Source organism: Saimiri boliviensis, chromosome 4 (assembly GCF_048565385.1).
Source record: "Saimiri boliviensis isolate mSaiBol1 chromosome 4, mSaiBol1.pri, whole genome shotgun sequence".
Taxonomy (NCBI): domain Eukaryota; kingdom Metazoa; phylum Chordata; class Mammalia; order Primates; family Cebidae; genus Saimiri; species Saimiri boliviensis.
In genome coordinates this window covers 131,180,176-131,197,214 of record NC_133452.1, presented here as the reverse complement: position 1 = coordinate 131,197,214, position 17,039 = coordinate 131,180,176, and the positions used below count along the sequence as shown (strand labels likewise).

At 52.5% G+C, this 17,039-nt stretch overlaps 3 protein-coding genes across 5 annotated transcripts; 2 read left to right on the top strand and 1 right to left on the bottom strand.

Moving 5' to 3' along the window:
- The first annotated feature begins 17 nt into the window (after window positions 1–17).
- Window positions 18–3,499, top strand: EGFL8 (EGF like domain multiple 8). 2 transcript variants are annotated; one of them, XM_003944311.4, is made up of 9 exons: window positions 18–905; window positions 1,484–1,612; window positions 1,839–1,961; window positions 2,042–2,151; window positions 2,245–2,340; window positions 2,447–2,617; window positions 2,710–2,789; window positions 2,863–3,016; window positions 3,275–3,499. In XM_003944311.4, the coding sequence occupies exons 2-9, from the start codon at window positions 1,512–1,514 to the stop codon at window positions 3,319–3,321; spliced, it is 882 nt and encodes a 293-aa protein (XP_003944360.3). In that variant the 5' UTR covers window positions 18–905; window positions 1,484–1,511; the 3' UTR covers window positions 3,322–3,499. The 2 variants fall into 2 exon arrangements, with proteins under 2 accessions (XP_003944360.3, XP_010330535.3); XM_010332233.3 differs by having other exon boundaries at window positions 2,863–3,499.
- Window positions 3,500–3,576: 77 nt separating this feature from the next.
- AGPAT1 (1-acylglycerol-3-phosphate O-acyltransferase 1) lies at window positions 3,577–12,626 on the bottom strand. Of its 2 annotated transcripts, none has more exons than XM_010332237.3 (7): window positions 12,550–12,626; window positions 6,655–6,857; window positions 6,294–6,427; window positions 5,785–5,960; window positions 5,525–5,620; window positions 5,326–5,398; window positions 3,577–4,812 (listed from the first exon to the last, which is right to left on the bottom strand). In XM_010332237.3, the coding sequence occupies exons 2-7, from the start codon at window positions 6,846–6,848 to the stop codon at window positions 4,628–4,630; spliced, it is 858 nt and encodes a 285-aa protein (XP_010330539.1). In that variant the 5' UTR covers window positions 6,849–6,857; window positions 12,550–12,626; the 3' UTR covers window positions 3,577–4,627. The 2 variants fall into 2 exon arrangements, with proteins under 2 accessions (XP_010330539.1, XP_010330536.1); XM_010332234.2 differs by lacking the exon at window positions 12,550–12,626 and adding an exon at window positions 11,843–12,150.
- Window positions 12,627–14,548: 1,922 nt separating this feature from the next.
- On the top strand, window positions 14,549–16,970 carry RNF5 (ring finger protein 5). Its single transcript, XM_003944312.4, has 6 exons — window positions 14,549–14,796; window positions 15,722–15,740; window positions 15,840–15,952; window positions 16,066–16,120; window positions 16,198–16,315; window positions 16,418–16,970. Exons 1-6 carry the CDS (start codon window positions 14,657–14,659, stop codon window positions 16,513–16,515), a joined length of 543 nt encoding a protein of 180 aa, XP_003944361.1. The 5' UTR covers window positions 14,549–14,656; the 3' UTR covers window positions 16,516–16,970.
- Window positions 16,971–17,039: the final 69 nt, after the last annotated feature.

Sequence of the window (17,039 nt, the reverse complement as noted above, 5' to 3'; positions counted from 1 at the left end):
TGGGTGCCCAGATTCCTGGTCTAGGGTGGGGACCCCCTTGGTGTTTCCGCTCTCTCTCAATGCTCATTCTTTGTGGGTTCCTGATCCTCTGTGGGTTCTTTCCTGCCGAAGACAATTCTCTTCCTCTCCCAGTCCCCAAGATTGCGGGGCTAAGCTCAGGGCTCCAGTGGTTTGGGCCTCAGCCTCATGGGTGGAATGCGCCTGCCACCCCCTGGCTAGACGAGGGGGCTGAGGGTCAGGGTGGGCATTTGTTGTGCCCCTTTTTGAGCTTTGTGCGCCAGAGCTGGGTGTAGGGCTGGACAATGAGCCTTCTCTTCTTGAAAGAAGAAATTTTGGCTGAGACAATAGGGCCCTGTCTGCTCTGGCATGGGGGGTGGTGGCTGACTCAATTCTGTTCCCCCTAAGCCCTAACAAATGTCATCAAGAGAGGGGGACAGTTTCCCCCTTGGTGCCCTGGGCTGCCCTCCTGCCCCTTTGTGACGACTTGCCCTTCTATCTTTCCTCAGCTGATCTTGCTTCTCCCATGACCTGACCTGCTTTGTTCCTTGGCAGCTGTTTCTCTCCCTGCCCCCCAACTCTCCCCTTGTCTGTGTAGTGTTAAAGGGGGTACTGGTGGTGTTACAGAGCTTGTATCTTCTGATTTGGGGAGTCCAGAAATGGGCCTCATAGGGTTGGAAAGACACTTCTAGGGAGCTCTTTGTTGGGGTGGAGATGAGGGTAGAGGGACTCGACCCTACTAAGCTGACCCGGCTGGAGCTGAGGAGGAGGCTTGTGGGAGGGGGCAGGAATGGGAGGACTCTGGGCCAGCCCCTCCTCTCCTTCTTAGCCCGCCAGGCCTACCCACCAGTCTGAGCTGCTTCTGCTGAGGCTGCTCTGCCTGAAGCCTCCTAGGAGAAAGAAGCCAGGTGGGAATGGAGAGAGAGCAAGGGCAGTGGGGAGAGAATTTCACTGGGGAAAGAGTGGGGTTTATTCAGAGACTTAGGGCGGCATGAGTTGAGGGGTGTTTTGTTGGAGCAAGGGATGTGCATTTAGGGTGTATGTGGTGGTGTGTGAGGGGAGTAGCAGTGTGTGTAAGGTGTGGTTTCCAGGTGCTTGGTTTGTGTGTATGGTGTGAGGGTGTATAGCTAGTGTTTTGAAGGTGTGAAGTTATAAGAGAGCATGTTAAAGACAGGAGTGCCTTAAGGGGGAGGAGGGTTGACTGTCCCTCCAGATTGTGCGGAGGGGATTAGAAGTAAATAGGTTAGAGGGGAGGTGGAGGGGGTGTGCTGGGGTGTGAGTTTTATGATGCTGAATGGATCATGATACGCTAAGGATAGGATAGTGTTGGGTGTACACACAGGTGTAGGCAATCCTGGTGGCTAGTATGTAAAAGTGAATGTCCTGACTCCCTTAGAGGGCATAGCAGAGTGCCCTTGGAGGGGCTAGTGCTGGAGAAATTAATAGGAGAGAGGATGGGCATCCATTAACCTTTTCTTTCCTGCAGCCCAAAGGGTCTGGAGTCAAAGAGAATCATGGGGTCCAGGGCTGAGCTGTGCACTCTATTAGGCGGTCTCTCATTCCTCCTGCTACTGATGTCAGGCAAGGGGGCCAAGGGTGGATCTCTCAGAGAGAGGTGACAACAGTGGGGCTGGGGCCTGGGGTGACCTCTTCTCGGGAGCCTTCTGTTGTGGGTGGGATTTCACAGGCAAAACAGAACTGCAGGTTTAGAAGGTGGGTGAGAGGCTGTCATCTGGAGGGAGAGCGGGGTCTCAGTAGCCCGTTGAGGGAAGTGGGAGTCCTGGCTCCCCAGGGCCTGGCCTACTTAATCTCTCCCACCTCATCCTCTGGCATGGACGCAGTCCGGGAGTCTGCTCCAAGCGGACAGTGGTGGTCCCGCTCCGCTACAACGAGTCCTACAGCCAACCAGTGTACAAGCCCTACCTGACCTTGTGTGCTGGAAGGCGCATCTGCAGCACTTACAGGTGAGGGATGGGGAGATGGAACCCCAAGAACCGCGGCCAGGACCCGTCCTCAGGGTCCTGAGCCGGGCGCTGTGTTCCAGGACCACCTACCGCGTTACGTGGCGGGAAGTGAGGCGGGAGGTGCAGCAGACCCATACAGTGTGCTGCCAGGGTTGGAAGAAGCGGCACCCGGGGGCGCTCACCTGTGAAGGTGAGGCTGGGTCTTCCAGACCCTGCGGGAGGCGCGCTCCACGGAGCTGGGGGCTATCGGTTCGAGTCCGAACCCCACTTCTTCTGTCCGCAGCCATCTGCGCCAAGCCTTGCCTGAACGGAGGCGTCTGCGTTCGGCCGGACCGGTGCGAGTGCGCCCCCGGCTGGGGAGGGAAGCACTGTCATGTGGGTGAGTCGGCTCAGCCTTCCCCAGCGAGGGCTCCCTGACCTCCCCACCTACCCAGGCGTCTTGCCGCCACCCCCTCTCTCAGCCCCTTCCTCTTTTCGGTAACTAGACGTGGATGAATGTAGGACCAGCGTCACCCTCTGCTCGCATCGTTGTCTTAACACGGCCGGCAGCTTCACCTGCGGCTGCCCTCACGACCTAGTGCTAGGCCCGGACGGGCGCACCTGCAAGGAGGGGTCCCCAGAGCCCCCAACCAGTGCCAGCATACTCAGCGTGGCCGGTGAGCGGGCAGGAGTACGGGCCACCGCAGCGACCCGGGACAGGCGTCCGGGCCCGGGCAGCGGTCACGCTCTTGGTCTCCTTTGTTCCTAGTTCGGGAGGCGGAGAACGACGAGCGCACTCTGAAGCGGGAGATTCGTGAGCTGCGAGGGCGCCTGGAGCGGCTGGAGCAGGTGAGCCAAGCCTGCGGGCTGGGGCGAGGCCAGACCTCACTAACAATACCCTGAGGCAACTCTTCCTTTGCAGTGGGCCGGTCAGGCTGGGGCGTGGGTCCGAGCGGTGCTGCCCGTGCCGCCTGAAGAGCTGCAGCCAGAACAGGTGGCTGAGCTATGGGGCCGGGATGACCGGATCGAATCTCTCAGCGACCAGGTGCTGCTGCTGGAGGAGAGGCTGGGTGCCTGTGAGTCCTCATGCTCCTGCCGCCTTGACCTATATTCCCCAACTTTCCCCAAGACCCCGCCCATTCAAGCACGCCCTCTTTTCTCCACACCCGTCTCCAACATTCACTAGCATACCTTCCCAGGATCGCTCCACTTCCCCATCCTTTTCTTCTGAAATCCTGGCTCCAGCCCAATCGTTCCACTTACTGTTTGGTGAGAGTGGCAGTGTAGTCCACTCCAGGCCGACCACAGCCAGTGTCTGTCATGTCATTAATCAGGCTCCTGTGAGGACAACAGCCTGGGCCCTGGCCTCAATCATCGATAAGGAGCCTCTACAGCACCCCTGCCCCCTAATTTATACAGAAACTGGACTCATAAATCCTCTGGGCTTGGCGGACTATGAGCTGCAGATAAGGCCATCAGCCACCGAAGAGCAGTGAGCAGTGGAAACTTCAGAGAGCTGAAGGAAGGCGGAGGCCGTGTTCTTGGCCCACCCCTGAGTCTTCTGGCTGGGGGCAGATTGCCTGGGCAAGAACTGCTTCTTCAATTCCTTAACAAATGTAACCACCAAGCACCCAGATCTCTCTCTCTCTCTTTATTTTCAGTTTTTTGCTGTTATCCAGATAATAAAAACCATCCACGCAAAACTGGGTCCCACCCTCTCCTTTTGCTCCCAGCCTACCTCCCCAGATGTGGGAACAGGTCTGGAGTGAGAGGCAGGGAGTGGTTAATGCCACCGGGAAGAAATGAAAACTGGCTCAGAGAGGGGGAAGCCTCAACAGAAAAAGAAATAAATTAAAAGCCCTCCTATCCCCTCCAGCCAGGGTTCAGTCCCTTTCCCCAAGTTCCCAGGGAGCAGAAGTGAGCGCAGCACCTGATGTCTGCTTCTTCCCCTTGTGTCTGGTGAGATGGTGCAGCAGGGCTGCAGGGGATTGGGTGGGATCAGGACCGCTGAAGAATGGTACCATGGGGATAGAGAAAAGCAGAAATGTGGAGACCGAACTGGCATCCTGGAGTGTGCATGACCCTGGGCATCTGGGCAAGGGCAGGCATGAGACCTCTGAATTAGAAGAGTCCAGCCCCCACTGACGGGAGGCTCCACTGGGAGGGAAGGTGAAGGTGCTGAGGAAAGCTCCCAGGTTGAGGCTGGGAGGAGTGTTCCAGGTATCAGCTTCTAGTCACAGGGCGAGAAGTCCTCCTCACAAACGGAAGTGTCCATTGAATCCATGGACTTTGGAGTGGGGCAGAATTGTTCCACAGAATGGATGAGTCCACTGGCCAATGTGGGGTGGAAAGGAAGAGACGACCACAAAGGAAGAGACTCCACTGGGGATGGAATGTTCCCCACCCTTGTGTAGGCTGAGCCCCTGAAGATGAGGGGGAGGCAACTGCGCCACAGAGAAGATGGCGGGGGGGGGGGTCAGAGTGGAGACTGCACCGAGGCAAGAGTCCATGGGTGGGGGCAAGAGGGGGCAGGAGTGGCACTGTATCCACATTCGATTCAGAAGTTGAAGATTCCAAAGAGGAGAATAAGTGGGGAGAGGGGAGACAAGGAAGAGGGCTTGGCCCTGCTTCAGGGCCCACTGGGTAGGTAGGTGTGGTAAGAAGATGGGGACAGATGGGAGGAGAGCTCAGAGCCGGGGTTCACCCACCCCCCCAGGCTTCTTCAGATAGTCACCACCACCCCGGCCATCAGTGGAGATTTCCCGGAAAACAGTGAGCATGGAGTGCCGGACTCTGTCAGCCAGAGCTGGGACGTCATCTGGTGTCAGCCCTTCTGTGGGCACTGGGGGCAGCACCCGCACCTGACATCGTCCTGGGGCGAGGGGAGCACCATCATGGCCTGTCCACCCAGGTCTTTGCCCACAGGTGGGGCCTAGCTTCTGAGTGATACTGTCTTCCTCAACCTTTCAGTTCTCTTCCCCCAACCCTGGACAACCATCCCTGGGCCTGTCGGCTGCCACCAGTTTTCTGAGGCTCTTCTGTACAAAGCCTTCTTCAATCCCCAGTCCAGACATCGCCTCAGCACCCCTCAGCCCCTCATCTGGGCTTGGCATTTACTGCTGAATGAGTGTTATTCATTACAGCTTTGTGCACACAGGCCTTACCTTTGCTGCTAGATTAGTAACTGCCTCTCTTGGGACCAGGTGCTACCTATCTGGCACGGTATGATCATGCTTGGTAAAGACTTATTGGCTGATGTGGGGTCAGGCTAGGTGACTGCATGGACATCTCATGGCTCTGACACTGAATGATCCCCCTGCCTCACAGGGATGTCCTCCCAGCCTCTCCGGACACACCCTATCCCAGACCTGCTCAAAGCCCTCACCTGAGGTGAAGCGGCGCTCCTTCTTGCAGTAGAAGTCTTGGTAGGAGGACATGACTATGGGGACAATGGGAACCTGGGGAAGGGGTAAAGCAGATCAGTTCACAGCTCTCTTCTGAGACTCCTACAATCAGCCCATTCCCAGAGATGAGGGAATGGTGGGAGTTGGCGGCTGAGTAGCAGAAGGGACAGCAGTAATCACCTGGGCCTGCACTGCAAGATGGAAGGCGCCACGTTTGAAGGGCAGCATGGAGCCGTTGTGGTTTCTTGTTCCCTCAGGAAATACCCAGACCCTCACCTGGGGAAGAAAGAGGGTCAAGGAAGACAAATACATATGGAGGAGTCAGAGTAGGTGTGATGTTATAATGGGACCCCTGAGGCCCATTGGCCCTGCATATCAGTTTCTTTACAACTCTTCTACTCTCTATCCCTCCAATCCCCCATTTCCCCAGGATGACTCACGTCCTGGGTGAGCAGGGTCTGGGCGACCTCAGACATGACACTGATGGCATCTCCCGTGCGCTTCCGGTCGATGAAGATGACTCCTGCCAACCAGCAGGCAAGCCCAGCAGAGCCAGCCCACAGTAGCTCACGCTTGGCAATGGGCACACAGCGGCCTGGCAGTACTTCCATCATCCCTTGGGCAGGGTGGGGGTGGGTGAGGATCAGGGTGGAGGCAGAGTGTCACAGAAGGCAACCCACCTCACCCAGATCATCACCCACTCTGGTAGGGACTGGAGATGAAGGAGACTAGGCAGGGTGAGCCCCAAGTGAAGGAAAGGGTGACCTAAGGTATATGTACCCTGCTTATGAGAGCAGTTCTATCCCAGGGAATGAAGGCCTGAGAGGGAGGCAAGGGGGCAATGTCCCAGCGGAAGGGGAATTGAGGATCTCTAGGACAGGAGATTCTAGGGAAGGTTTCAGCAGGGAAGGTATGGCTGGGGGAGGTGTGCCCTGTGGTGGGATCTCACCAAGCAGGTCGAGAGAGCTCTGGTGGTTGGAGACAACAACATAGGGCTGCGAGGGAGGGAAGTGGTGAGCCCCTCGCACCTCCACTCGGATCCCGTACAGGTATTTGATGTGGAGCAGCATTAGACGCAAGATCCTGTGGGGTCATGGCAAGGGGTCCCAGTGGGATCCATTGATGTCCATCTGCATGCCTCAGCTCCCCCCACCCTACTGTCTTTCTGACAGTCCTCTCCCCATTCTGACCACCTTTGCAGTCCTCTGGTCTCTTAGTCTCTTCCACACACACCGTGCCCCCTTCCCCTACTCCACTACTCACTTCGTACCCTTAGGTTCCCTCATCGCCCAACACCCCTTGCCTCTCACTTCATGTTCTCGACGTTGCGTCCTCGCACGGCACACACAGGGATGGCGAGCACAGCCAGGAAGAGGATCCAGCCATTGTAGAAGGCCATCTTGAAGAAGTACTTGGCACTGGGGCTGCAGAACCACAGGGTGGGCAGCAGGAAGAGCAACAGCAGGAAGAGCAGCAGCATCCATACCCCTGGCCACAACTCCATTCTGGCCACCTGCAGGGGATGGGGCAGGGGACAATCAGCCTGGTTTCTGGAGGAGAGTGGGATAGGCAAGGCACATTAGCAGGGTTGGGGGTTGGTGCTCTGAGGACAAGGGCCAGAGACACAGCCTGGGGCAGAGTTCCACTAAAACCTTCCCAGTAAGCTCTCTAGGATGAGGGTGGTAGACAGAGAGCTCAAGAATGCTCTCCCACCCCTCTTCCCAAAAGCTCCTTATGTATTCAGACAAGAGGCACAAGACATGGACATCTACAACTCACAGATATCTGATAATAACTGACAATAAGGGCCGGGCGCGGTGGCTCACGCCTGTAATCCCAGCACTTTGGGAGACCGAGGTGGGTGGATCACGAGGTCAAGAGATCGAGACCATCCTGGTCAACATGGTGAAACCCCGTCTCTACTAAAAATAAAAAAAATTAGCTGGGCATGGTGGCGCGTGCCTGTAATCCCAGCTACTCAGGAGGCTGAGGCAGGAGAATTGCCTGAACCCAGGAGGCGGAGGTTGCAGTGAGCTGAGATCGCGCCATTGCACTCCAGCCTGGGTAACAAGAGTGAAACTCTGCCTCAAAAACAAAAACAAAAACAAAAACAAAAACAAAAAAAAATAATTGACAATAAGAATGATAGCTCTGCTGGGCGCAGTGGCTTACACCTATAATCCCAGCACTTTGGGAGGTCGAGGCAGGCGGATCACCTGAGGTCAACAGTTTGAGAACAGCCTGGCCAACATGGTGAAACCCTGTTTCTACTAAAAATACAAAAAATTAGCCGGGTATGGTGGCATGCACCTGTAATCCCAGCTACTAGGGAGTCTGAGGCAGAATTGCTTGAACCTAGGAGACAGAGGTTGCAGTGAGCCAAGATCATGCCATTACACTCCAGCTTGGGCAACAAGAGAGAAACTCCACCTAAAAAAAAAATAAATAAATAAATAAATAAATAAATAAATAAATAAGAATGATAGCTAATGCTTGTAGCTGGTAAGGTCTTACAATGGTCTATACTTGTGTTGCCCAAGAAGGTAGCCACCACCTACATGTGGCTACTGAGCACTTGAAATGCAGCTAGTCTGAACTGAGATGTGCTGGGAATGTAAAATGCACATCAGATTTCAAAGACAGAATAAAAAACCAAATGTAAGATATCCCATTATTAATCTTTTATACTGACTACATTTTAATAATCTTTTGGATGTATCAGATTCCAGAAAATATATTATTAAAATTAATTTCACTCTTTTTGCCTTTTAAAAATGTGGCTACCAGAAAAGAAATTACACATGTGGCTTGCATTATATTTCTGTAGAACAGCACTGGTCTATACATTAAGTTAAACTCTTTTTTTTTTTTTTTTTTTTTTGAGACGGAGTTTCGCTCGTTACCCAGGCTGGAGTGCAATGGCGCGATCTCGGCTCACCGCAACCTCCGCCTCCTGGGTTCAGGCAATTCTCCCGCCTCAGCCTCCTGAGTAGCTGGGATTACAGGCACGCGCCACCATGCCCAGCTAATTTTTTGCATTTTTAGTAGAGACAGGGTTTCACCATGTTGACCAGGATGGTCTCGAGCTCTTGACCTTGTGATCCACCCGCCTTGGCCTCCCAAAGTGCTGGGATTAGAGGCTTGAGCCACTGCGCCTGGCCTAAGTTAAACTCTTAAAATGATCCATACAACAGTCTTGAGAGTATTATTATTTACATTTTATAGTTAATAGGCCCAGAGAGGCTAAATAACTTACCTGAGGTCACACAGCTCCTAAACAGCCGTTTCTAGGTTAAATCTAAGCTGCCTGTGTTCCTAACTACTTGGTTACGCTGACACCGGTAGGTACTGCACGTATACATACCAACACAGCACACAGCAGATACGGCAATAGTGACAAAGCACCACAGCCACATACCCAGGGGCCAAATGGCAAGATTAAAGGTTAGTGTCACTAATGCCAACACACAGTCATACAAGGATTAACATGTTCACACACAGACACAAATTTATAATTACGCCCAGTGACAAGATAAAGGAATGTAAATGTATAACTAGAAAAATCCCTCTCCACCCAGGCAGCTGCCCCATTCCTAGGTAAACTCATGGACACACCTGGAATAGCCACAAGACCAATCCTGCCTCCAGATGGGAACACAAATCCTACTAACCTTTTCCTTCCTTCTAGTGACACTTTGCGTGGGCAGGTACAGTGCGTAAGGTTTCACCAAGTGAAAAAAGAAGGGCAGGGAGTAAAGGGGACATAACAGCACCTGCCCTGGCAGAGGAAACGGCTCAAGAGGAAGAGGGGCAGGAACATAGAACCTGTGTTCTAGGTTCTTCCTCCTTCCTCCACTCTGCCCTACTGTTGGGGGCAGGGTAACAATTCACAAAAAGGGTGTTCATTCCTACTGAGGTGACAGGCACTCTCTTCCCATGAGGGGAAGGGCTGTGCTCCAAGGTAAGCCCATTGCCAAGCGAGAAGGTAACAGGCAATAGAGGAAACAGGAGACCCTGCCAGCTGGAATACTGTAGGCTTTCTGAGCTGCTCCATCCCACTGCCCCTACAAGTTCAGAACAGCATCATTTCTCCCCCGAATTATGTGCAGTAGGCTCCTAAGTCCCTCCAATCCATCTTCCACATAGCAACCACAGAGATTTTTCTGTTAACACAGGAAAAATCTTAACCCAAAGTTTTTTCTGTTAACACAAAGTTTTCTGAAACAGAGCATTTCCCTGTCTTGCCTAAAGGCTCTTCTTGACAAGTTGACTTCTGCTTACATCTTCGACCACATCCTCACAAAACTTTTTCTTTTTGTTCCAGTCAAACTGATTCACTTCGGTTTCTCAGACACCATGATCTTTAATGCGTCTGCACCTTGAACATGCTGTTCCCTTCGGCTGAAATGCCCACCTCTTCTCCTGCCTCCCACAGTTCAGTGTCATCTTTTGGAGGTCCTGAAACCCTGCAGGCCTGTGCTTTCATTACACTTTTATTTTGATCAGTGGGTCTTGAAGTGTAGAAATGCAAATTATTAGACTTCATCCCGGATCCACTGAATCAGAAATTATGGGCATTAGGCCCAGCAATCTATTTTTCTTTTTCTAACTCAGTCACTCAGGTTGGTCTTGAACTCCTGGTCTCAAGTGATGCTCCAGCCTCAGCCTTCTGAAGTGTTGGGATTACAGGTATGAGCCATCATGGCTGGCTAGCTATCTGTATTTTAACAAGCCCTCTGGTGAGTCTGATGTGCGCTTGAATTTAAGAACCACTAATCTTGACAACACACTGTGTGCTGACATTTTTGTTTCCCTCCTTAGGCTGTAAGCAGCTTAAGGACAGGGACTCTGTCTTATCTCTGATGCCAAGACAATAGGAGATAGAATAGGTGGTCAATAAACACTTGCTGAACAGATTTTAAGGCTGTATACACACCCACAGACTTAAAATTAATGAGATGGCAGTTCTGATCACAAATCTGATAGTTACCATCCTGAGTAGTATTGACTACTAAAAGTCACTGAGAAAGTAACGAACACACTAGTAACTAATCAGTTACTAATGGTAACCGATTCCGAATAGATCATGCAATACATGGCCATTATGAAGGCAGAGTGACAATAATCAGGAAGAGGTCATCTCACAAGAGAAATGTACAGAATGGGATCAACATGCCACAGGGAAAGATGCTTCTCTCATCAAATGTGCCAACAGTGCAAAGAATGGAGGATAATGTCCATAAATAAGTACCAATGATGGGGTTCACAGCAGGATTAACCCTGTGACATGCACAGGGCTCGTGGACACAAACTGTACACAGCCACCGGAAAGATAATGTTTGTGTAGAGAGGCACAGGCCAGGGAGGTCACCAAGGTAAGGAATGCAGGGACGGTTCTTTGCAGACCTGGAGACCCAGTTACCTTCTTCTCTAACACTTGATATTAAGTGACCTTCTTTGGAGAACAAAAGTCCAAGGATTTAGAAATGCAATGGAGGACCAAATTTAATGAGCATATGGCTTACAAAACATACTGATGATAAATTAATAGCACACATTCTATGGTCCTGTTACATCAGTGTATCATGCAAAGGGGCATGCACATGTGTGATGTGAACCGTGACTGGGAAAACATAGCAAACAGGCCAATTCAATCAAACATGAGAGTGTGGGCTATTCAGCCAAGCCATGGGATCCTACACACGAAGACTAGTGCATATGGTAGGACCATGGACATGTCAGCCAAAGCAAAATAAGGTCTATAACTTTCACATGCTGAAATAAACATGCAAAAACATAAAACGTGCAAGTAACATGAAACCAAAGATCAGGTGCGATACATGAAAACACGCTCATGTGGTACTTGAACATGTCAAAACTGGATGTGAGACATGGACACAAGAATGGAGAATGGGCAATTCTGATAGAAAATAACACGTAATTTCTACACAGCCTATGGATAGCATAGGGACAACCTAGTTGCACACAAGCCATTAAACATGCCAAAGGCACACAGACTCAATGTAGAAAACATGGCTCCCATAAGGCATTTGTGTGTCAGTAAGGGTCTAGCAGTGTGGAAGGCCACTGAGAAACAAGAGGTCCTGTGCCCAGATGGAAACAGAGGCGCCTAGGGGTATTTTTAAGAGGCAAATTCTGCTGGCCTTCTCCCCTCATGACCCCTCAAGAGTCATGTGGGGTCAAAGAGCAAGAAAAGGAATTGAGGAAGGTGTAGAGAATTCCCACTCCAGGATTCCCTGTGCACACTCCCAGTCCCGAATTCACAAGGGTTTCCATTTCTCCTCCCTCTTCCATCCTTCCTCCCTCTCAAGTCCCCTCTCCTTTCCCCAGCAACCCTCTTCCCAGGCGGCCCCTCTCCTTTCCCCAGCAACCCTCTCTCCCAGGCGGCCCTCCCAGACCCAATCTCTCCCCTTCCCCTCATCCTAGTCCCTTTCAGCACCCTCCTCCCTCCTCCTCCCATCCCTTTCCCGCCCACACCTCAGTGGGGTGGGGGGCCTGGGGGGCTGGCCCCCTCCCCAGCCAGGCTGCGGCAGCGGTGGTGGCGGATGGCTGTGTCTCTGTCTCTGTCGGGGTGTCGGTGCCAAGGGGGCGACAGGATTTGGGGGTGTCCTAGCCCCGGCCGATGGAGGGGAGATGGGAGTGGGAGGTTGGGCCCATAGCGGTAGGAATGGTGGGGGGTTGTCCCCCCAGCACCCTCCCTCCCTCCCTCCTTTTCTGCTGTCTCTCTGAGGGCTGGGGCTGCTGCTGCCGCTATTCCCCCCCGACCCCTCCCCAACGCCTGCTGGTTTCCGGGGCCGGCCAGGAAGTGGAGGGCTGTGATGGGCAGCCCGTTTTGCCAATCGTTTTCCAGAAACTCAGGCCCCTCCTCCCCACCTCTACCACCAATATCCTCTTGCGAGCCCCGCCCCAGGACAGCTCGGCCGGGCTTTTCCTCTGTCTGTGCTCTTTGGCTCCAGCTGCATCTTTTTTTCTCTAACCCCCTTTCAGCTCTGGATCCCTTGGTGCTGTATTCCTCCTTCGGCACATTCCTTCCTTTATTCTCCATCAGCTCTCTTTTTACTGCCACTTTTACTTGGTCTCTTTTTTTCTCAACTCCGGTGATCTGCTGCTTATTCCCCTCAACTATTCTCAAGGACCCCTTTTCCCGTCCCCCATTCAATTCTAAATATTTATCAAGCACCTACCTACCAGTGCCAAGCATTAAGTTCACCTCTCTTTTCTTTCTCTCCAGGGCTCCGTCTCACCTCACCTCACTCTCCAGACCTCTGGCCTGGTTTCTTTGCCCTTTGTCCCCCGCTATCTCCCAGCAGTCCATCTCCCTCCTCCACCTGCCCTCTCTGACCTTTAAAGAGATCTCTTTGGCCTTATCCCTTACCCTTTCCTTTCCATGCTCTTTTACCTCTGTACTTTTTCTTTTTTTCTTTTTTTTAAAGACGGGGTTTCACCATGTTGGTCCGGCTGGTCTTGAACTCCCGACCTCAGGTGATCTACCCGCCTTGGCCTCCAAAGTGCTTGGATTACAGGCGTGAGCTACCACGCCCGGCCTACCTCTGTACTTTTTCTTTCCTACTTCCTTCCTATCAGTCCTTACTTGCCCAAGCTGAGACAGCCCCTTCTCACAACATACAACATGGGTACATCTTTTCTTCCAGTGGACATTGGGCTTTAGGGCTGCTTTCTAGGAAAAAAAAAAAAAAGTGAGGAAGAATGACGATTCCTTGGTAGCCACGTAGCTAGTTTTCCACCCCCTCTTCTCTTCCTCCACCCCCATGATCCCTTTACTAGGATCATTCCATCACTTCACTCTTCATTTTCACCTTTCCCTCTCAGTATCTTCCTTCCTAAACCTTGTTTCCACTTTCCCCAGTCCTTCTTTACGGAACTGCTAACTTCTCACCTTTCCTTACTCTTGAGTCACATGGGACCTTTTATTCAAGGTCCCGCCCCTAGCCACACCTTTACCCTTCGTGAGTTACATGCCCTCGGGAAGAGGACTGGTAGTGGGAGGGCTGTTACCTAGTTCTGTTCCTTAGGCCACAGTGGGGGTCAGTGATTATAGGAAAGGCCCCAAGCTCCCAGGGGTCCAGCCCTAGAAGACTCTATTTCTGCTGGGCAGATTATAAGGGGGAAGGGGCGGGTCTAAGCCCCGCGGGTCTCCCTAAAAGGGGCGGGCCTTGTCCCTTCTGCACCACTCACAAAGGGGGCGAGGCCAGAGCTTTTCTGTTCTGAAGGTTTAAAACAGAGTTGAAGTCAATCCTGTTCTACTCTGTGTGCCACATTAAGAAACGGGTGGGTCTTTAGTTTAGTTTTGCTCTGTAAATCACCTAAAGTGGGGGGGCGCTGAGTCGTCCAGCCGAATGAGTTGGGTTAACACCAGCGCCGCAGATCGATGTTCGCACTATCCAAACGTCGGGCTTATCCCAGTTCGGCTCCCTTCACTAAAAGGGAGTGGCAGACCCAAGCTCTGCTCTCTACGTCACCCAAGAAGGCTGAAGCCATTTTGAACCCTGCGACCCTAGCGTTTCCCTCTTTCCCTAGCTCTTCGCCGTCTTTCCCAATGCCGGCCAATCAGGGGCGAAGGAAAAGGTCCAATCAGCAGGAAGGCCACCGCTGAAGGACCCGGATGAAACCAGCCGAAGACTTTGAACTGCGAACCTCGCCAACTGTAGAGCAGTCACCATGGCGACAGATAGGGGCGAAGGGGTGGGACAAGAGAAGGTTCAACCCTCACAAGACTGGCCCACCCCCGTCTCGCCGCGTGCTGCGCCGGCGCATTTTACTTGACCGTCATTTTCCGTCAAGTTCTAGCCAATGAGTTGCTTTGGAGCCGTACGCTCCAAAGTCCAACAGGAATCCGGACATTCTCTAAAAGAGGAGGCGAAGGAAAGAAAGGAGCTGATAGTGGGTGAGGTCTGTAGGTAGTCCCAAGCAAGCTGCTTCTGGCTTTGGTTATGACTGGCAACTACTCGGACGAATAAAGCCCTCCCTGGCCAGGCGACAAGGTGTAGCGAGTTATTACCAATCCCTTGGCACTTCACATTGACTTCGACGGAATCAGCCAATAGCCATTGGGCGAAGGCAGGCCCGCACTAACCTTTTCCCGCCCCTACCCTCTGGGCCAATCCTTTCTTTTGAATTCTTTGTGATTGGCAGGCACTCAGACCAATAGTGATTAGGGAACCTTGAAGCCTGCCCAACGATCGTGTGCAGGAGGTGGTTTCTGGTTTGTTGGGGCGTGTGTTTGTGTATTTGGGGGGACTGAAGGGTACGTGGGGTGAAACAAAACCGGCAATGGCAGCAGCGGAGGAGGAGGACGGGGGCCCCGAAGGGCCAAATCGCGAGCGGGGCGGGGCGGGCGCGACCTTCGAATGTAATATATGTTTGGAGACTGCCCGGGAAGCTGTGGTCAGTGTGTGTGGCCACCTGTACTGGTGAGAATCGACCGGGGGCCGGGGGGGAGGGGGTGGACGGCGGTGGACTTATGTACTGGGGAGGCTAGGAGCGAGGAATCTTGCAGTCATACAGATAATCGGAGGGCAGGTCCCATAGGTGACGCCCGACAGGAGGTAGACAGACGACTTTGCTGGTATGTTGTGGGTGGGAGGATAACGTCTGTACGGTCGAGATCTGTGGAAAGGAAGGTCTTAGGAACCGGGAGCCTGGGGCATGTGATGTGCTGAGAAGAGGAGGTGGAGCTGGGAGTGGCGGGACAGTGAGAGACCCGAGCCACCTTACCCCAGAGAACTGAGGGTTCTTAGGTGTGCAGGTGGAAACAGATGAGACGCAAAGGTTAGGGGAGGCACGTATCAACTGAGTTGGGGAGAACCAGGGAATATGGATCACATTCAGATGAGATCTGGGAGGGGGCTGGTATGACAAACCTGGGGACAAGGGCCCTGTGGAGGGGCAGACTTGAGAGGTTAAAGGGTTTTAAAGATAGGGACATTATTGAGCTTGAAAGTGAGGAAAAAAGAGTAATGGGGGAATGTGCTAGTAAAGGAGTTTGGTTTGGGGTGATGGGGTTGAGAAAAGGAGACCTGGAAAGAGATGGCTGAAGGGAATTAGAAATGAACTTGAAAGGCTGAAAAGAGAGTGCACGAAAATTTGTGTGTGTTTGTTGGGGAGAGGAGAAAAGAGAGGTTGAGTGTTGTTGAGGATGGACAGAGCTTTAGGTGTTGGAAGATCAGACTAGCAGGAAGGCCAAGTTGGCTGGCATGGTAGAGGTTGCAGAAAATCTGAAAAGCAACAGCAGGTAATGCCTGGGAAGAGGGGTAGATCGGATTATGCAAAGTCTGGGGTCTGCGTCTCTCTTTTCTGTAGCTAGTTTAACCTTTTTTTTTTTTCCCCCCCATCCAGTTGGCCATGTCTTCATCAGGTGGGTACTCAGGATATGAAGAGGGACATGGGGAGGTCTGAGGAGCTGGAAGACCCTCTTGTGTACTGGAAACCACTTTTTTTTTTTTTTTTCCCCCAGTGGCTGGAGACACGGCCAGAGCGGCAAGAGTGTCCAGTGTGTAAAGCTGGGATCAGCAGAGAGAAGGTTGTCCCGCTTTATGGGCGAGGGAGCCAGAAGCCCCAGGATCCTAGGTGAGAGACTGGAGCTGTTGCTGAGGGAAGATTGAAGGTTTTTGCCCTTGGTAAATGGTGTGGAAGGGGAGAGGAGAAAATTCCCTGTTAATCTCCTCTCTCCTCTTCCTCAGATTAAAAACTCCACCCCGTCCCCAGGGCCAGAGACCAGCTCCAGAGAGCAGAGGGGTGAGTCTTCTTGTCCAGTTGTGTTTCTTCCTTGACAAATTTGCCTGCTTCCCCTCTGACTTTTTTCGCCTCCCTAGGGATTCCAGCCATTTGGTGATACCGGGGGCTTCCACTTCTCATTTGGTGTCGGTGCTTTTCCCTTTGGCTTTTTCACCACCGTCTTCAATACCCATGAGCCTTTCCGCCGGGGTACAGGTAAGAGTCACACTCAGCTCCCATCAGGGAGCCCTGTCAGTCCCCTCAGGACCCCTCCCAGCCTAGAAGCATATGCTTCCACAGCTTTCCTCTCTCCCACAGGTGTGGATCTGGGACAGGGTCACCCGGCCTCCAGCTGGCAGGATTCCCTCTTCCTGTTTCTCGCCATCTTCTTCTTTTTTTGGCTGCTCAGTATTTGAGCGATGACTCCTTCCTGCCCACCTCCAGCCAGAGGAGAATCAGTATTGGGGGTCCCTGCTGACCCTTCCTTACTCCTGGATCCCCTTGACCCCTCTATTTCTGTTGGCTAAGGCCAGCCCTGGCCATTCTGCAGCACGGCTTAGGGATGTCTCGACATAGGATGGGAGAGTCTTCCGTTCAGAGGCTCACTCAGTAATGTTGTAATTCTCTGCCCTGGGGGAGGAGGATGGACTGAGACAATGTCTTTCTCCTCTTTTGAGTCTTTGCTTTCCCTGATTTCTTGATTTGATCTTGAAAGGTGGGCAAGGCTCCCTCTGACTCTCCCCCACTCCCCATCTTACTGATTTAATTTAATTTTTCACTCCCCAGAGTCTAATATGGATTCTGACTCTTAAGTGCTTCCTCTTCCTCACTACCTCCTTTAATACAAATTCAATAAAAAAGGTGAAATGTATTGATGGGATCTCTTCCCAAGTTTGCCCTCCCTCCCTCCCTTCTCCTTCCCTCCCTCAACAGAAGCATC